Here is a 17,116-nt window from a genome sequence, read left to right on the forward strand (position 1 = left end):
GATAAAGAAAATGCAGGAAATGAATGGAACATGAAAACATATGGTAAATGAAATGTCAAACTCAGAAAGTCAAGGGTCATATTTTCTCTCATATGTAGAAGAAGCTAGAGAAGAAAAAGGAAAAAAAAAGTTGAGTCAGGGGATCTCATGAAAATCGAAGGGAAATCCATAGAGTAGAGGAAAGTGACCAGGGAAGATAGGGAGGGGGAAATACTGGGGAGTGATATTGGTGATATTGGCCAAATTATATGGTTATTGTATGAATGTACAAATATGTAACAACAAATCTCACAATATGTACAACTATAATGCACCAATAAAACAATATGGAATTAAAAAAAAAAAAAAAGACTGGTAAGGCTGAACACCTCAGAATCAGGCACAGTGGTCATAGAAGAAAGTCAAGGCCAAGGACCAAGTTTAGGAATTGAGGGAAACTGATAAATAAGGTGTGATAGCTTTGGGATGTTGGTGCAGTGGTCCCTACCTTTGCCACACCTCCCTGCACATCATTCTGCAAAATGACAAGGACACGGAAAAGTGGGTTTGGAGAGGTCTTCCCATCCCCGTTGATGGCCTTTGATAGTTCCAGCAGTGACCACTTTACGTTCAGGCGCAGAGCATCCTCCATCATGTGGTCCAGCCGGATGGTGTACAGCATCCACTGCTGCTGAATCTGGTGGGAAAAGAGCCAAGAGCAAGAGAACCTCTCAGGGGATACAGGGGAAATTATGGGTAATGAGAACCAGCCAACAGGGAAGGGAACAGGAGCTTAGATAAAAAGGCAGCATGCTAAGTTCTGTAGGAAGATGTTTGAAAGATTAAAAGCTGGCTGAATGCAGGACTAGAGCAAGATGTTTGAGAAACACACACCGTTAAAAATAATGGGGAAGGTGAGGACAAAAAAAATGGTCCAATGAGACTGGGGGACTGTGTTTTTTTTAAACCACAAAGCCTGAGCCATAGGAGCCTACCTCAGGGCCATCATTCTTGAAGACTTCATAGGAGTTCATCATGATGGCCACCACATCCTCATGCAGGCTCATCAATTTCTCCTGTACAGCTGCCCGGTGTTCTTTTTGGTCCTCCTCAAATTCCAGGTCCCTGTACACCCGTTTGCCACTAATGCGAACCAGCAGTGTCTCTGACATCTCTTGGGCCCGCCAGCCAATGGTCAGAGTGGAAGCCTTGAAGTCATTCACAATCATCTGCACCTGGAGTCAGACCCCACCCACGGTTTGTAGATAGCCACTTTCTGTGAACTAACTGAACTGCCCCAGCACCTTGGATACTTGTGTACACCTGGGTAAGAGACCCTCTGGTCCTGATTCTACCCCTTCACCGGTGGTCCAGCTAGAATTGCTGACACAAGAAAGTACTTTCCTAAGCACACTTAATTTCTTTTACAGTACTCTCAGGTGTCTCCAACATTACCCAAGACTCAGGTATTGATTACCATGCACCAGCCTTTCTCCCTCAATCTTACAGACCTTTGGGTCTCCCAGTCATGGCTTACCTTGCTGGCATGTATGCGGCACTCTGTGATGAAGAAAGCACTGGCCCCCTTTAAGGCCCAATGCAACTTCTTGAGGCCAGGGTGAATCTTCTTATCCAGGAATCGAATACGCTCCTTGAACAGGGCCTGCTCATCTTCAGACAGCATGGCAATAATCCTGCATATCAAAGAGGACTGGTAGCTGGTGGGGACAAATTCTGAAGACCTCTTCTCCACACCTGGAAACTTGGTGGAGAAATCTGAAAGTGCAATTCTAGACTAGTGTTTTCCAAAGAAACTTTCTGTGGTGATGGAAGTGTTTTATGATGTGTGCTGTCCAGTACTGTAGCCACTAGTCACATGAGACTATGGAGCCCTTGAAATGTGGCCTGTGGCAATAAGTACCTGAAATTTATTCATTTGTATTTATTTGTTTATTTATGGTGCCAGAGATTGAACCCAGGTCCTCGTTCATGCTAGGCAGGTACTCTTTACCACTGACCCACATCACCCATGACTTTTTTGTTTTAATTAATTAACTTAAATGGAAATAACCTCATGCTGCTAGAGGCTCCCATACTGGATGTGGTGGTTCTAGACACTCAAATAAGATGCCTTGTTCCATCCCCCTAGACTTTCACTGGACTGAGATACCGTCTATGGTCTGAATAATTAACCCCCAAAATTCATATGTTGAAATCCTCATTACCAAGATGATGGTATTAGGCAGTGGGGCCTTTGGGAGGTGACTGAGTAATAAGGGTAAAGCATGCTCACATGGAATCAGCCCCCTGATAGAGAAGGCCTAATAAAGCTCTCATCTCCTTCTACCATATAAGGACACAGTGAGAAGGTAACCATCTATGAACCAGGAAATGGGCCCTTATCAGACACTGGATCTGCTTGAACCCTGATCTTGGACTTCCCAGGCTCCAGAACTATGAGCAATAAATTTCTGTTGTTTATAAGCCACCCCGTCTATGGTATTTTGTTATAGCTACCTGGACTTACTAAGACAGTATCTAACCCAGGACAAAGTCTCACTCCAGAGATGGGTAGCAGAGGTCCAGAGACCAAGGGGACAGGGGTAGGATGAGAGCAGCATGGCCTTGGTTCAATGAATCTGATGTCATTCTGCATCCATAATCCCAGGGTGGCCCTAGTTTCATTCTTAGAGAAAAGCCCTGTGGGGTGGGAAGGGATGTGATTGTTTTTGCTTTCTTCCCTACAGCTGGAAGTCAGAACTACAAAGGACAGGAATAATTATGGGACCATAAGAGAGAACATAGGGAAACGAGTGTGTGGGACAGACAAAATGTAAAAGACAGAAACTGTAGGGAAGGGACAACATCATGGGGCAGAGAAGCAAAGAGGAGGAATAAAATAACATCTAGAAGGGCTGCAGTGAGGCCCAGAGCCCTACCTGTTGTAGTCTCGAGCAACAAGTAGCAGATTCTCCCGCAGAATGCGCAGGTCCTCAGCGCGTTCAGCCACGCTCACCACGTAATGGGGTATCTCAAACAGCAGCCGCTCCCAGTAGTCAATCTCCACAAAGAGAATCAGAAGGGTCCTTGAGACCAAGGAAAAAGCAAAGTGGTTGAGGAGACTGCTCAAGGAGACAAACTGGAACCCACAGTGGGACAAGGACTTCGGGCTGGGAAGCACAAAAGAATAGAGTCAGGAAATGAAGTGGAACTTCCAACCGGACACAGTTACATTGCTCAAAATATTAGAACAACAGTAAAGGGGATTTCCATGTGTCAAAAGCATAGCCCACTGGTGTGAGGAGATGAAAATTAAGGAGTTCTGGAAGTTGAAAAAGCTGATGGCTAAGGAGCAGAAGGGGAATCATAAGCCAGCAGTGGGGACAACTGAGAAGCCACTTGGCTTTCTAAGGGCCAGGGGCTGGTGACTTCAAGGAAATATCTAGAAGAAGGGTTGAAGTTGGGACTCAAACAGGAGGACCAGTGGAAAGTTGAGGAAACAGTTCTCTCCATGTCTCTTCCCTACTCTGCACAGTAAAGAGGTGCCCTCCCCTCACCCAGCAAGGTACTAAAGGTTTATTGTCTGGCAAAGGCAATACAGAGACACACAGGGGGCCTTTGACTTGGGGGCCTCAGGCTGAGTTGAAGGAGAAAGTAAGCTACTGAAAGCAGGGGGTGTTACCTACTGAACATTAAGACCCCAGCCTTCTTTCCCACCCACACTCTGGCAGCAGGACCTATGCTTCCGAGAACAGTTTGGAAGATTCTTTTCTGTGGTCTCTGACCAGCCTAATGGAAAAAGTCTAAGGATGCTGACCTTGAGAGTCACCCTGAAAACAGCATACCCAGAAGACTCCACAGTGAGGTTCACAGTTGACAAGCCCCTACCTGCTTCTCACCAGAGCTTCCAATTGCTTGCAATTCCCTTCCTTAAGAATGAACACAACATCGAGGATCACAAGATATTAGTTTTCTGCCTTTCTTAGCATTAATGGTAGAAGCCAAAACAAACAAACTAGAAGGGAACAAGAGGACTACTCAACTCAAATAAGAAAAGCCAACAAGATTGTCACTAACATCCTCAGAGAAATGAGAAACACAAAAGAGCATCCATGAAACAAGAATATGATGCTACAAAACAGAACTCTAAAAGAACTCTTGGAAGTTAGAAATAATAGTCGAAACATTTAAAAATCAAAAGAACATCAGGCATGATGGTACACACCTATAATCCCAGTAAATCACTGGGGAGGCTGAAACAGGAGAATCAAAAGTTCAAGGCCAGCCTCAGCAATTTAGTGAGACCCTGACTCCAAATTAAATAAAAAGGGCTGGGATGTAGCTCAGTACTTACCTAGCATGTGTGAAGCCCTGGAATCAATCCCAAGTACAGAAAAAAAATTGAAAGACATAAAATAAAATTGACAAATCTCTCAGAAGGTAGGGAAAAAGAGAGGGGAAGGGAGAGAGGATTTTCTGTGGAAAAAAGAATAGGAAACATTCCATTAATAATTTTTTTATGTACTAGAATGATTGTGTTTTGGGAATACTAGGTTGAATATTAAAATTAATTTTACTTCTTTTCCCCTTATTAAATGGCATACCAGAACATTTTAAACTGCATATGCATCCTAAGCACCCTGAATTTTCTCACATTCGGTAAATTTCTCCTCCTTCCTACTTTAGCCGCCACTACCCTGCCCCATCCTGGAACTTGTTCACAGCTCCTCCACATCTAAGACACCCATTCACACAACCTCAGTCCAAATGCATCCTCCTCCCTCCCACTCCAGAACTTTCCTCAAGTTTTCCTAATCCATGGGTTCTCTGGCCTCATGGGACCTTGAGGCCCCAGGCCCCAGTCTCTCAGACCCCTCCTATCTTCACTTCTTCCTCTACAGCCCCAACTGTCTTTCATTTTGTTATTTATCTAATTATTTATTGGTGCCAATGATTGAACCCAGGGTCTCATATATTCTAAGCACACATTTCCTCCACACCCCAGCCTTTGCCCTTTATTTTAACCATTCTCTTGCCAATCTTTACTCATTTGTCTCATTGCTTAGTCTAAACCACCTAACATAAACACCAACACTGGTGAAATCCACTGACCTTCACACTGAACCCTGTGAAAGCAGTTGAGTAGCACTGGAGAAAGTTGCAAGGCCACACAGACTAGCTCACTGCCCTCTCAAGGTCCCTCTCCCACCCAGCTCCCCAAGCTGTTATCCCTGTGTCTCCTGCTCTGCTCTGCCTCTTGCTCTCTCAAGGGACTATTTGCAAACCCTTTCCGCTCTTCTCAAAGCTGGTCTTCCCCATCCCCAACAGAAAGTCTCATCTCCTAGTCACAGGGAAAAAAAGAAAAAAGAAAAGCCTCCATCCACTTCCTGCTATAAAATTTGTATTTACCTGTCTCCACAGTTAGACTCTTTCCATTTATGATAAGAGAGTCAGTCCCTCCTCCCACAGAGGCTGAACCCTGGTCTAACACTGTTTCCTGCCATCTTCTCAAACTCCCCTCTACCCTCAACCTACTTTTTTCTTCCTGTCATTGAAATACAGCCAAGTTTCTATGGCCTTAAAAAAGAAATAAAAGCAACCCTCCCTCCACTCCTATCCTCCTGCAAGTACACCGTCCTCCTCCTCACAGCCTGCCTTCTTTAAAGAATCCTCCTTGAAGATTCCCTTCACATCCTTTCTTCCCATTCACTCTCACCCCCAGAGAGCAGGCTCCCTACCCATCACACCTCTAAAACTGCTCTCATCAAGCTCACCAAGGATTCTTATAGCTAAGCCTCCCTTGGGGATGCTTCTCAGCACTTCTCATCTCTCCGTAGGTCTTCACATCACAGTGAAACTCTCCCCACCTTCTTCAAACTCTCTTCCTTGGCTTGTGGAACACAGCCCTCCCCTACTCTGCTCTTGCTTTCAGTAGAAGCACCCTCCTCTTTCCAGGGACCAGAGTCCCTGGAAATCATTCAACTAAGTGCTGGATCACAGTGAAGAATCTGCTTTCCCTGCTGCTGTCTTAACTGGGCTTCCTCAAGGTCCAATAACTCTCCCTGGGTGACATCATGCACACTGCGGCTTTAGTCACCGCTACAAGCTGATCACTCCTAAATGGCTGAATTCTGTACTTGTACTTGTGCTACTGTCTACTAGCTATCTCTCCCATTTGTCCCACAGGCACTTCAAACTCCATGTGTTCCTAAACAGATGAATCATCTAATCCAAAAACTTGGAGCTCCCCAGGGAGAACAGCACTTGCTTAGACCAGAACCAAGTCTTCACCCTCAGCCTCACTTTCCAACCTCCTACCAATTCCTTTTGTTTTTATATTCTAAAGCAACCTTCAAAGAAATTCAGATATCTCCAAGGAAAGTGTAACTCCAGTGTGATAATAAATGGCTTGTGACATTTGACCTAAAGCTGAGCTAAAAAGTGCATACTCCATCTACACAGGGCCATGGCCACAGGACTCCTTGCAATTGTGACATATGGGAATGTGACCCCAATGTGGCCATGCTTTCTGATTTTCCAAGAGAAAGTGGATTTTTATGCAGAATCTCCTGACTTTTAAATATTAGAAACAAATTCTATCAAAAATACTTATTAGGGATTTCTGGATTGCTGGCAAAGTTCTATCCTTGGCTAGGGTGGTAGATGCAAGGGCATTTTTTATAATACTACTTATTAAACTGAACATAAAGGTTTTAAGTATAGTTCTATGTGTATGCTATGTTTTCTGATAAAAACATCTTTTACAGGAAAAAATATTTTAAACAATATATTCGTAAAATGTAGCAGGGTACGAAATTAACTTATAAAAATCAGAGCTCCCACCGGGCATGGTGGCAATGTATGCCTGTAATCCCAGCAACTCAGGAGTCTGAGGCAGGAGGATCACAAGTTCAAAGTCAGCCTCAGCAACTTAGTGAGGCCCTAAGCAATTTAGCAAGACCCTGCCTCAAAAGGTCTGGGGATGCGACTCAGTGGTAAAGCCCCTGGGTTCAAATCCCCAGTACAAAAAAAAAAAAAAAAAAAAAATTAAAGCTCCCAAATATAAAAACTGTAACCAGTTAGACATTGTCATATGAATAAAGAAAATAATGATAATTAAAACAATAAATACAAAACACTGAAGTTTTATATATGTATCTTATGTATACATATATATGACATATATGTGATATATATATACTAGATACATAGATATTTAGAGTTATAGTGACTTATGAACAAAAAGCAGGACTTAAATTCTTAAATTTAAAGGAAAATGTTATTTTGGGATAGAAGAACTGAAAATCACAAAGATATGCATTCTTCTAAAGTTAACCTATAAATTTAATCCAATCTCTATTCTCATAAAAATAGGAATGGAACTATTTTTAGAACTAAACAAATTGGTTCAAAAATTCTTATGGGAAATAAATATTAAACATATCCAGGGAAATTGAAATAAAGGAGAGTAATGAGGACAATAATTAAAACAGTGTGGATCCTGCACATGAATAGACAGAAACACTAGACCAGAACAGTGAATTCCAAAACAGAGATAGACTTGGGAATTTGTTATAATAAAGACAGCAGTTCAATAAATGAGATTAGAGGGCTGTGGATGTAGCTCAGAGGTAGAGCTCTTGCCTAGCATGTGTGAGACCCTAGGTTCAATCCCCAGCACCACACACACAAAACAATAGCAGCAGCAGCAGGAGCAGCAACATCATCATCATCATCATCATTATCATCATCATAAAATAAGTGAGATTGGGTCTATTGGCTAGCAAGCTGAAAAATCATGCAAAAGTCTAGTTGAATCTGCGCCTCTCTTCCTACACAAATAAATTTCAAAAACAAAAAAGTATTTGATAAAAATCACTTGATTTTTAAAATCTGCCTTTTTAAGTGAAATTTCACCATTTACTCACAAAGGATTAAAGAACTTGCTACCTAAAAATATGCTCATAAAACTGCATTCTTAATATTACTGTAATGGTACTTGGGAAGAATATTGAGGTAAAAATTCCAGAATATTTTTTTGTTTGTTTTACCGGCAAGCCCTGGAGTAACATAGGAGATAATATTATACTTTAAACTTTGCAAAGGATTATATTTTCATCTTCATTATGGGAGAATGACCTAATGAATAAAATTATTTTTAAGTGTTCATTTATTTGTGATACATGCTTTAAGAGATTGTAGGGGGAAAAAAATGCTGTTTTTCCAAACTTTGAAGATCTACACTGAAGTATGCATTCTTTCTGAAACTGTCGAAATTTCTTCAAAGTGAGTAAAACTTTCCCAAATACAAATGACTGATGGATCACCAGACATTTGAGAAAAGCTTCTGAAGTAAAAGAGAACAAAATCAAGGAAAATTGCTTTCAAACTAGAATTCCAAACCCAGGCAAATGTCTAGCAAATAAAGAGCAGAAAACAGTTGCTGCCAATCATGCAAAAACTCAAAAAAATGTAACTCCTATTCATTGTTACTTGGAGAGCTACTAAAGGATGCACTCTATCCAAAGGCATAAACCAAGAAACAGGAAGAGAGAGGAAACAGAAAATCAGATGAGGGCTGGAGATATGGCTCCATGGTAAAGCATTTAACTAGCATTAATTAGGGATTCAATCCCCAGAACCACAGAGGGGAAAAAAAAAAATCAAACAAGAAAAGAGGCTCAAGGAAGTTCCAGGGTGACCCCTCCATAACAGACCTTGAGATCAACCAGTTGGACTAAAGCAAGAACAAACAGGGGAGTGACAGATCAAATCTGAGAAAACTATGAAACAGCACACCTGACATGTCAGATTGCAAGGAAAAATACTATTCAAAGGAATTTCATTGGTTGATTTGGAAGAACTGCTAGTGAACAGTGTGCTAACAAAAATAGTAACTATTAATTCCAAAAAGACAAGATAGGGGACTGGGATTGTGGCTCAGTGTTAGAGCACTTACCTACCATGCATGAGGCACTGGGTTCGCATTCTCAGCACCACATATAAATAAATGAATAAAGTAAAGGTCTGTCAACATCTAAAAAAATTTTTAATAAAAAAATAAATAAAAAAGACGAGATAGCATACAAACAAGAAAAGAACTACAGTAGCCTCCACTTACCCATGTGGGAAATGTTTCAAGGGCCCCAGTGGAGGCCTAAAACTATAGCTATACGTACTTTACCATGTTTTTTGTTATACATACTTAGATACCTATGATAAAGTTTAATTTATAAATTAGGCACAGTAAGAGACTAACAACAAGCTGGGTGTGGTGGGCACACCTATAATCCCAGCGACTCAGGAGCAAGAGGATTGCAAGTTCAAGGTCAGCCTCAGCAAACTTCGGCCCTAAGCAACTTGGAGAGACCCTGTCTCTAAATTTAAAAAAAAAAACTTTTTTTTTTTTTAAAGGGCTGGGGCTATGGCTCAATGGTAAAGCATCTCTGGGTACCAAAAAAAAAAAGAGAGAGAGAGAGAGAGAGAGAAATTAACAACAACAATAATGAAATAGAACAATTACAACTATATATGGTAATAAGCATTACATGTGATCTCGCTTTTTCAAGTCAAGACAAATATTAATACTTTCTGAGCACTGCTCAGAAATCGCTATATATCAATATATAATATATAACTGGGAACTGTAATATATCAGTATATAATTACTCAGCTCAGCAGTAAACAATACTAATAAAGTCATAATAAAATAAACACAGAATATCAATTTAACCAAAAATTGTATTACAGTTACATAGGGAGGCTACAGGGGCATTTCTAGTGACATAAGTATATTCTCATATGTTCTTCGAACTGAGGGCCTTGAATTTGTCCCTGCTCATAAATATCAGGACACACCCACTAGAGTAACTATACTGGCCAACGATGTATGAAAATATTTCTTCATTTTTCTCATCTTGATCCAATTTTCAAAATAAGGCAAATTATCAAAATTTAATTAACCAGGTTGGGGTTGTAGCTCAGTGGCAGAGCACTTGCCTAGCATGCATGAGGCACTGGGTTCAATCCTTAGCACTGCATAAAAATAAAGAAATAAAGGCATTCTATCCATCTACAACTACAAAAAAAAACATTTTTTTAAATGTAGGCTGGGTATGGTAGCACACACCTGTAATCCCAGCTGCCGGGGAGGCTGAGGTAGGAGAATCTCGAGTTCAAAGCCAGCCTCAGCAAAAGTGAGGCACTAAGTAACTCAGTGAGACCTGAGACCTGTCTCCAAATAAAATACAAAATAGAGCTGGGAATGTGGCTCAGTGGTGGAGTGCCCCTAAATTCAATCCCCAGTACCCCCCAAAAAAATGTAATTAGTCAATAGGATGAATTCAGACAATATCTGAGGTTGAGCTGAAAATCCTACAAGGAATCTTTTTCATAATGATGTTCAGTCTTTGACAGAAATTTGTCAATACATTTTTAGAATGTAAATTTTATTTTATTTTTATTTTAGTTGTAGATGGACACAATACTTTTATTTATTTTATCTATTTTATTTATTTATTTATTTATTTTTGTAGTGCTGAGGATCAAACCCAGGGCCTCACATTTGCCAGGAAGTGCTCTACCACTGAACTACAACTACGGCCCCAATTTTTATTTTATTAACAAATATAATTTCTTTTTTAAAAACTCTATTTGGGAAATTATTTTTGTAAAATATTTTATGATGTATGCCCAAACATAGTTAGGTAACAGAGGTAGGACAGGTGAGACCAGCTGAGCTCAGAGCTGATTAGCCAGAATGAACTGATCAGAGGACAAAGCACTGGATAGAAGGGAAAGAAAGGAAATCCCTTAGAACAAAAATCAAAGAAGCATCAGTGTCCCTTCTCCTGCTCTGGGGAAATTTTGCTTTGCTATTCAAAGAGTGATAACACAGCTCTTTCCATCAGGGTATAGACGACATCTGGAATATGTTTGTGTTAAGTGCCATCTGTAAAGCTGGTCTGGTCATAAAATGTGGTAAAAGCTGATTTGGACCTCAGAGTTCAAATATTTGAGATATAAGGTGGGATAACAAAAGCACTTGTGGGATAAAATGAATACTATTAGGGACTGGAAGTCTCCCAGAACTAAGAAAGAGTCAGTCTGAGGACAATCAGGATATTTAAAAAATATGCTTATTTCAAGATCTTAACCAGACCTTGGACATGAAGAGTAAACCTGATAAAGTTATCTGTACTCCTGGGGAGTGTTAATAAGGTTTGGAAGCTGAACTCTCTTGGATTTCTCTACAGGCTTAATGAGCCCAGACTCTTCAAAATCCTTCACTACAATCATGTTCTTTCTCATCCATTATTTATGGGATTGAGGCTTATCTTAAGACCACAAAGTATAAAGTATCTTATATCTTCTCTAGAAAACAATTGCCAAAAGACAGGAACAGTTACCTCTTTCTATTTAGAAGAAGTGTCTATTATTTGGTTTCAGACAAACCCTGGTCATAAATATTTGGCCCAAAATTGCCTTGTTAAACTCTACTGTAAAGATTATGCACTGGGCCTGGTAGGGGAAGCCTGTAATCCCTGCCATTAGGGAGGACAAAGCAGGAGAATCAAGCAAGTTCAAGGCCAGCCTCAGCAATTTAGCAACAGCCTATTTCAAAATAAAATATTTTAAAAAGGGCTGGGAAAGGTATCTCAGAAGTAGAAGTCTCCTGGTTCCAATCCCCAATACCCCAATGCCATAAAAAAATAAAAAAAAATAAAAAAAAAAAAGATTGTGCAAAAGGTGTTCCAGATAAAAGATTACAGCAGAAATGTTCCCTCCCTAGATGGGTATTGCAGTCAACCTTTCAGGAAGCACAGTCCTGGAGAGGTAAGGGAAGCAGATTCAGGAAGCCCAGCAGAAATCCTCTGGCACAGAATATTAAGAAACCTAGAAACTGTACAACTTAGAAAAAGTCTATCAATAGTGGATATGTTAATTAGATTACAAAAGAGCCATACCTTGGAATACTATCAGTCATGAAAAAAGAGTCAAGTAATTCTGTACAAACAGAATGGAAAAACTCCCACATATATTAACTTTAAAAAAAAAAAGCAAATTGCAAAAATATTTTTCATGGGTTGGGAGGGCAGCTCAGTGATAGAGCATCTGCCTAGCACATGCAAGGCACTGGGTTCCATCCCTAGCACCACAAAACAAAACAACAACAAAAATAAACTTCTTGTAATGTGAACTTATTTTGTGTGTACAGTAGATTTTGTTTTGGTTTTGGTTCAGTAATTATATGGTCATCATGGTTACCTCTAGGGATTGGGATTGTGTGTGGAATTTTCACTTTTTCCTTTAAATACTCTTCTATCAATTTTTTTTTTAATTTTAACAGTGAGCATGTGCCTTTTTTGTTGTTTCAAAATACCCAGTAAAAATTAAAAAGAAGCTAGATACAGTGACACATGACTGTAATGTGGCTTGGGAGGCTGAGGCAGGAGGATTGCAAGTTCAAAGCCAACCTCAGCAACTTAGCAAGGCCCTGGGTGAGACCCTGTCTCTAAATAAAATGCAATAAAGGGCTGGGGATGTGGCTCAGTGGTTGAGTTCAATCTTCCATATAAATATATACAAAAGATTAAAGGAAAACAATCATATGAAAACAGGGAATTACTATATATATTTTTTATATATGCGTTTGTGTGTGTATAATTGTGTATGTACAAACACACACTAGGGGCTAGGGGTATAGCTCGGTGGGAGAGTGTTTGCCTAGCATGAATAGGGCCCTGGGTTCAATTCCCAGCACCATACACATATACACACAGTTTCTGGGGAAACTGTTACAAGATGTATATTATGCTACTATTCATATAAAAAGAAAATACTTCTGAGTGGGCATATACAGTTATCTCTGGAATGTTACAAGAGAATCTGGGAATGCAGAATCTTCGGAGAGAAACTTGATTACTGCGGACAGCAGCAGAGGGAGAGTTTGCATCCTCTACCATCTCATAACTGTTGAATTTTGTATTACATATGTATGTTAGCCCTTCTGAAAGACTTAAATGTTTTAAGAACTAAAACTGTTATACCGACCTGCTTAATTTGTTTTTGGGATCTTTTTTGAGGTGCTGAGGATTGAACCCAGGGCCTCTCTCATGCTAGATAAGTGCTTTACCACTGAGCTCCAGCCTCACCCTTTTTTCCTTTTTTTCATTTTGAGACAGGGTCTCACTAAGATGTCCAGGCCGGCTGTGACTTTACAGCCCTACTGCCTCAACCTCATGAGTAGCTGGGACTATAAACACACCACCATGCTAGGTTCCTAAATTTGTTTGAAATTAACGCATTCATCGAGTTTTGTGAAGCAATTCTTTAAGGGAAAATAATGCTTATTGTTTATTCTTTGTGAGGACTTCTACGTATGTCATCTTGCCTCATGACAGCCTCAGAAATGTTTTTTAAAGTAAATGAGGGAAACTCAGAATCAGAAATTAGGTGGTTTGCCTAAAGCCACATGGCAAAAGAGATCTGCTGACCCAGAAGTCAAACTCCAAACTGCCTGGCATTGAAGTCCGTGCTTTACCATTCTCACTGACTGGCCTGGAGGATTGGAAGGAAGGAACTCCAGCCAGTGTCACAGAGGGCATTTCTCTGCCTCTTTCGACTTTTGTTTTTTTCCTCACATCTAAAATGTAAGTATTGATCATTAATGGTCAATGAGATTTTATGATTTAAACACGATTCCTTATTTTGTGGGAATACAGGCAATTGTTGGACTATGTGTGCCCACATTCATATTAATCTAAGGGTGTCCGAATAGCTCCCCAGCATGGTGCCTTTGTGGGTACCCAGCTTGATGGGAGAATGGGTCTTGTAGATTGAATCCCATTATGTCTGCAAATGTTATTACCAGGGTAACTCTGGTCCAGTGATCTTTCTCTTCAGAACCTTATCATTAATGTATGAGACAATTTTCATTGGTTCTAACTGGCCATACCTCAACCCAGAGGTCACAAAATCAAAGCCAGTCCTACACCTGTCACTGGTCAAAGTTTTACCCCAAACCTCTTACCCTTTGCTTCCTCGCACTTTGCTCCTTTTTTTTTTTTTTTTTTTAATATTGTTTTAGTTGCGGATGGACTTAATACCTTTATTTTATTTACTTTTTTTTTCATGTGGTGCTAAGAATTGAACCCAGTGCCTCACATGTGCTAGGCAAGTGCTCTACCACTGAGCTACAACCCCAGCCCAGCACTTTGCTCCTTAACTACTCCCTTACATGTGTGGTTTCTGACATCTCTGTCCTCCCCACTAAGGTTTTACCTCAGCCCTCTTACATGAGGTTCATCTTGATTCTCTCACCTCCTTTCTCAATCATAGTGTGCATGTTCCCCAGGTTAGGCCTCCTTCAGCTGCCCAAGACAGACACAGGCAGTTTCCTCTGGGACTCCATCTCCACAAAGGCCTTCGCTGGCAAAATTCCTTATACATTTGTCCCCAACAATCGTGGACACTTTGTGAGCTAATTCCAATGCTGGAGCAACAGCTTAGGAGTGTAAGAAGCAACACTCCTACAGGGCATAGCTGATAACAAGAGCCAGCCAAAACCAGTCAAGTGGAAAGTTATTTCCTTCTGATTAGGAAAAACCTGTCACCAGAAGGTTTGTAATCTCTGTGGACAGATGCCTTACATAGTTTCTTCTTTGTTTTTCTCTTCCACATCTCATGTGGACAGGAAGCTATCTAGCTCCATTCCAAGGGTAGAGCTATTGACTTACAGAGTGACAGCTTTGCCTCCTTTGCCATTTTACCCATTCCCTGGGTCTACCCCAGTTCTCAACACATGGACAGCGCTCACTGTATGTTTTTGAATAAACTAATTAATGGACTTGTTAAATCTTTATAAATTATAGTATGAAAATGTCATAATTTTAAAGCTGTGGTAGAGGGCATGATCTTCCAGCCCTATCCATCAATTCTCAAAAAAGTCCAGACTATGATTCAGGGTTTGGATGACTTAGCTGAGCCATCATGGCCATCTAGTGGCAGAACATCTGTATCACTGGTTTATCAGGTTAGTGTTTTGGTTGGGTTTATCATGTTTTTGTTTTTCTTATGTGTGTGGTGTGTGGTGTGGTGTGTGTGTGTGTCTGTGTGTGTGAGTGTGTGTGCGTGTATGTGTGATTGAACCCAGGGGTGCTTGACCACTGAGCTACGTCTCCAGTCCTTTTTATTTGACACGGGTTCTTACTAAGTTGCCCAGGCTGGTTTCAAACTTGCAATCGCCCTGCCTCAGCCTCCCTAGTTGTTGGGATTATAGGTCTGTGCCACTGCACCTGGCTATTAGTTATTTTTTTTAAAGATAAACTAAAATTAAAATTCAAAAGTAATAGCAATCATATTATGGTACGAGGGACAGAGAAAGAGAGAGAGATGAACAGAAGAAATAAAAAGATGGGAGTTAAGCTCTTGGGAGAGTTGGAGAGGAAGACCTGCACCAAGGATAGGAAGAAGGGACCAGGGTGGGTCCTGTACTTGTCAAAGTTGACATCCAGCATGCCCGCCTTCTCCTGGCTGATTCGTAACAATGGGGTGTCCAGTCGCCGAATGCAGTCCTTGTCTAGCGTGGACGTCCAGTCTTGGAAGGTTTTTCGAACCAGTTCATCAATGGCCTGAACCATCTGCTGATAGGTATGAACGCTCTCCTCTCCAGTCCCAATATGGGGCAGGAAATGGGCACCAGAAAGACACTGAGTGGGGAGAAGAGATGAGGATGGCTTATTTGCACATTCTCCTAGGAGGAACCATCTCCCCGAGACCTCCTGCACACACACACTCGCAGGTACACGTGCACATGCTCACAAACATATGCATGCTCCAATGATACACGCAAGTCTTACAGTGAGGTTTGACTGATTTGTTAGGGGAGGGCAGAGCCAAACAGGAAGAGACCAGAGAATATTTAGAAGAGGAGTCAAAGTAAGGAAAAAAAAAAAAAAAAAGCCTACAGATTGAGCACAAAAGAAAAGCTGAGCAAAAAGTAAATCACAGAAGGTACAAAGTTGAAAATGAGTCTCAGCCCTTTTCTGCCCCAGTCTTAGCCCACTCATCTGCAGTCTGCCTCATTCTCTCCCAGAACTAGAACCAATCAGACAATAGCAGGTCAGTACCTAAGAGTGTTCATCCTATATTCCCAAAAAATTTTTTTTTAATTTTTAAATTTTTTTAGCTGTTGATGGGCCTTTATTTTATTCATTTATTTATATGTGGTGCTGAGAATCAAACCCAGTGCCTCACACATGCTAGGCAAGCACTCAACCCCTGAGACACAAGCCCAGCCCCCACAAAGTGGTTTTAAAGGGTTTTGTTTTTATTTGCCTTGTTCATTATTTATTTATTTTTTAGTACTGGGGATTGAACCCAAGGGTGTTTTACCAATGATCTACAGCCCTAGTTCTTTTTATTTTTTATTTTGAGGCAGGATCTCACTAAGTTGCTGGGGTTGACCTTAAACTTACCATTCTCCTGCCTCAGACTCCCAAATTGCTGAGAGTACAGGTTGAGCCATTATGCCTGGCTTTGCCTTGTTTCTTTGAGCTTATTCTTCCAGACAGATCAGATCCTTTAAGGGCCTGGTCTGTCTAGATCTCTGATAACCAAGTTGTATTGTTTTTCTCCTGACCCAACTTCCCAGATACTACTAGCACTACTCTTCCTCTACATCTTGACATGAAATTCCTAAAATAATCCCTGTTCTAACAGCCACACATGCCACTTCTGCAAACCAGACCCATGGCCTGCCTCACTGAACTGAATCTGCTCCCACCCTGTGCAGCTTAGTCTCTGGTAATGAAAACTCTCTAGGGAACCTCTCTGGACCCATCCCCCATCCCTTCTAGCCCACGGCACAGCCTGCATACCCTGCCATCTCACTGAGGACAGATTTTGGAAGAGGACAGGCACCTACATTCATGACTCTGTCAATGCGCCGCCGAAGGATCCGCACCCAGTACGCCTGTCCAGAATACTGGGCCATGTAGGATATCACGTATGGCCCTTTCTTGTTCAGTTCACGGTTCACAAGGGCCAATTCACTATTGAACAACATGTAGAGATCCACGGCCTTCTTGTCATATGTTCGCTTGATGGCCTAAAGAACAAGAAGAAGAAATGGATG

At 41.0% G+C, this 17,116-nt stretch overlaps 1 protein-coding gene across 7 annotated transcripts in view; it reads right to left on the reverse strand.

Annotated features, from left to right (window-relative positions):
- The window catches only part of DNAH2 (dynein axonemal heavy chain 2), a 104,236-nt gene that overhangs the window by 63,895 nt on the left and 23,225 nt on the right, over window positions 1–17,116 (reverse strand). For 6 of the 7 annotated variants that reach the window (XR_013762761.1, XR_013762762.1, XR_013762763.1 and 3 more), the window contains 6 exons: window positions 16,907–17,089; window positions 15,475–15,689; window positions 2,919–3,065; window positions 1,517–1,673; window positions 975–1,214; window positions 488–676 (listed from right to left, as the gene is read on the reverse strand). Coding sequence is in view for 2 of the 7 variants with exons in the window: in XM_079133236.1 (XP_078989362.1) it covers window positions 488–676; window positions 975–1,214; window positions 1,517–1,673; window positions 2,919–3,065; window positions 15,475–15,689; window positions 16,907–17,089 (1,131 nt within the window). In the remaining 5 variants the exon portion in view is untranslated. The remainder of the gene's footprint in view (window positions 1–487; window positions 677–974; window positions 1,215–1,516; window positions 1,674–2,918; window positions 3,066–15,474; window positions 15,690–16,906; window positions 17,090–17,116) is intronic. The other variant, XR_013762760.1, reaches the window with a different exon arrangement.

The sequence above is a fragment of the Sciurus vulgaris genome, assembly GCF_902686455.1.
Source record: "Sciurus vulgaris genome assembly, chromosome: 3".
Taxonomy (NCBI): Eukaryota; Metazoa; Chordata; class Mammalia; order Rodentia; family Sciuridae; genus Sciurus; species Sciurus vulgaris.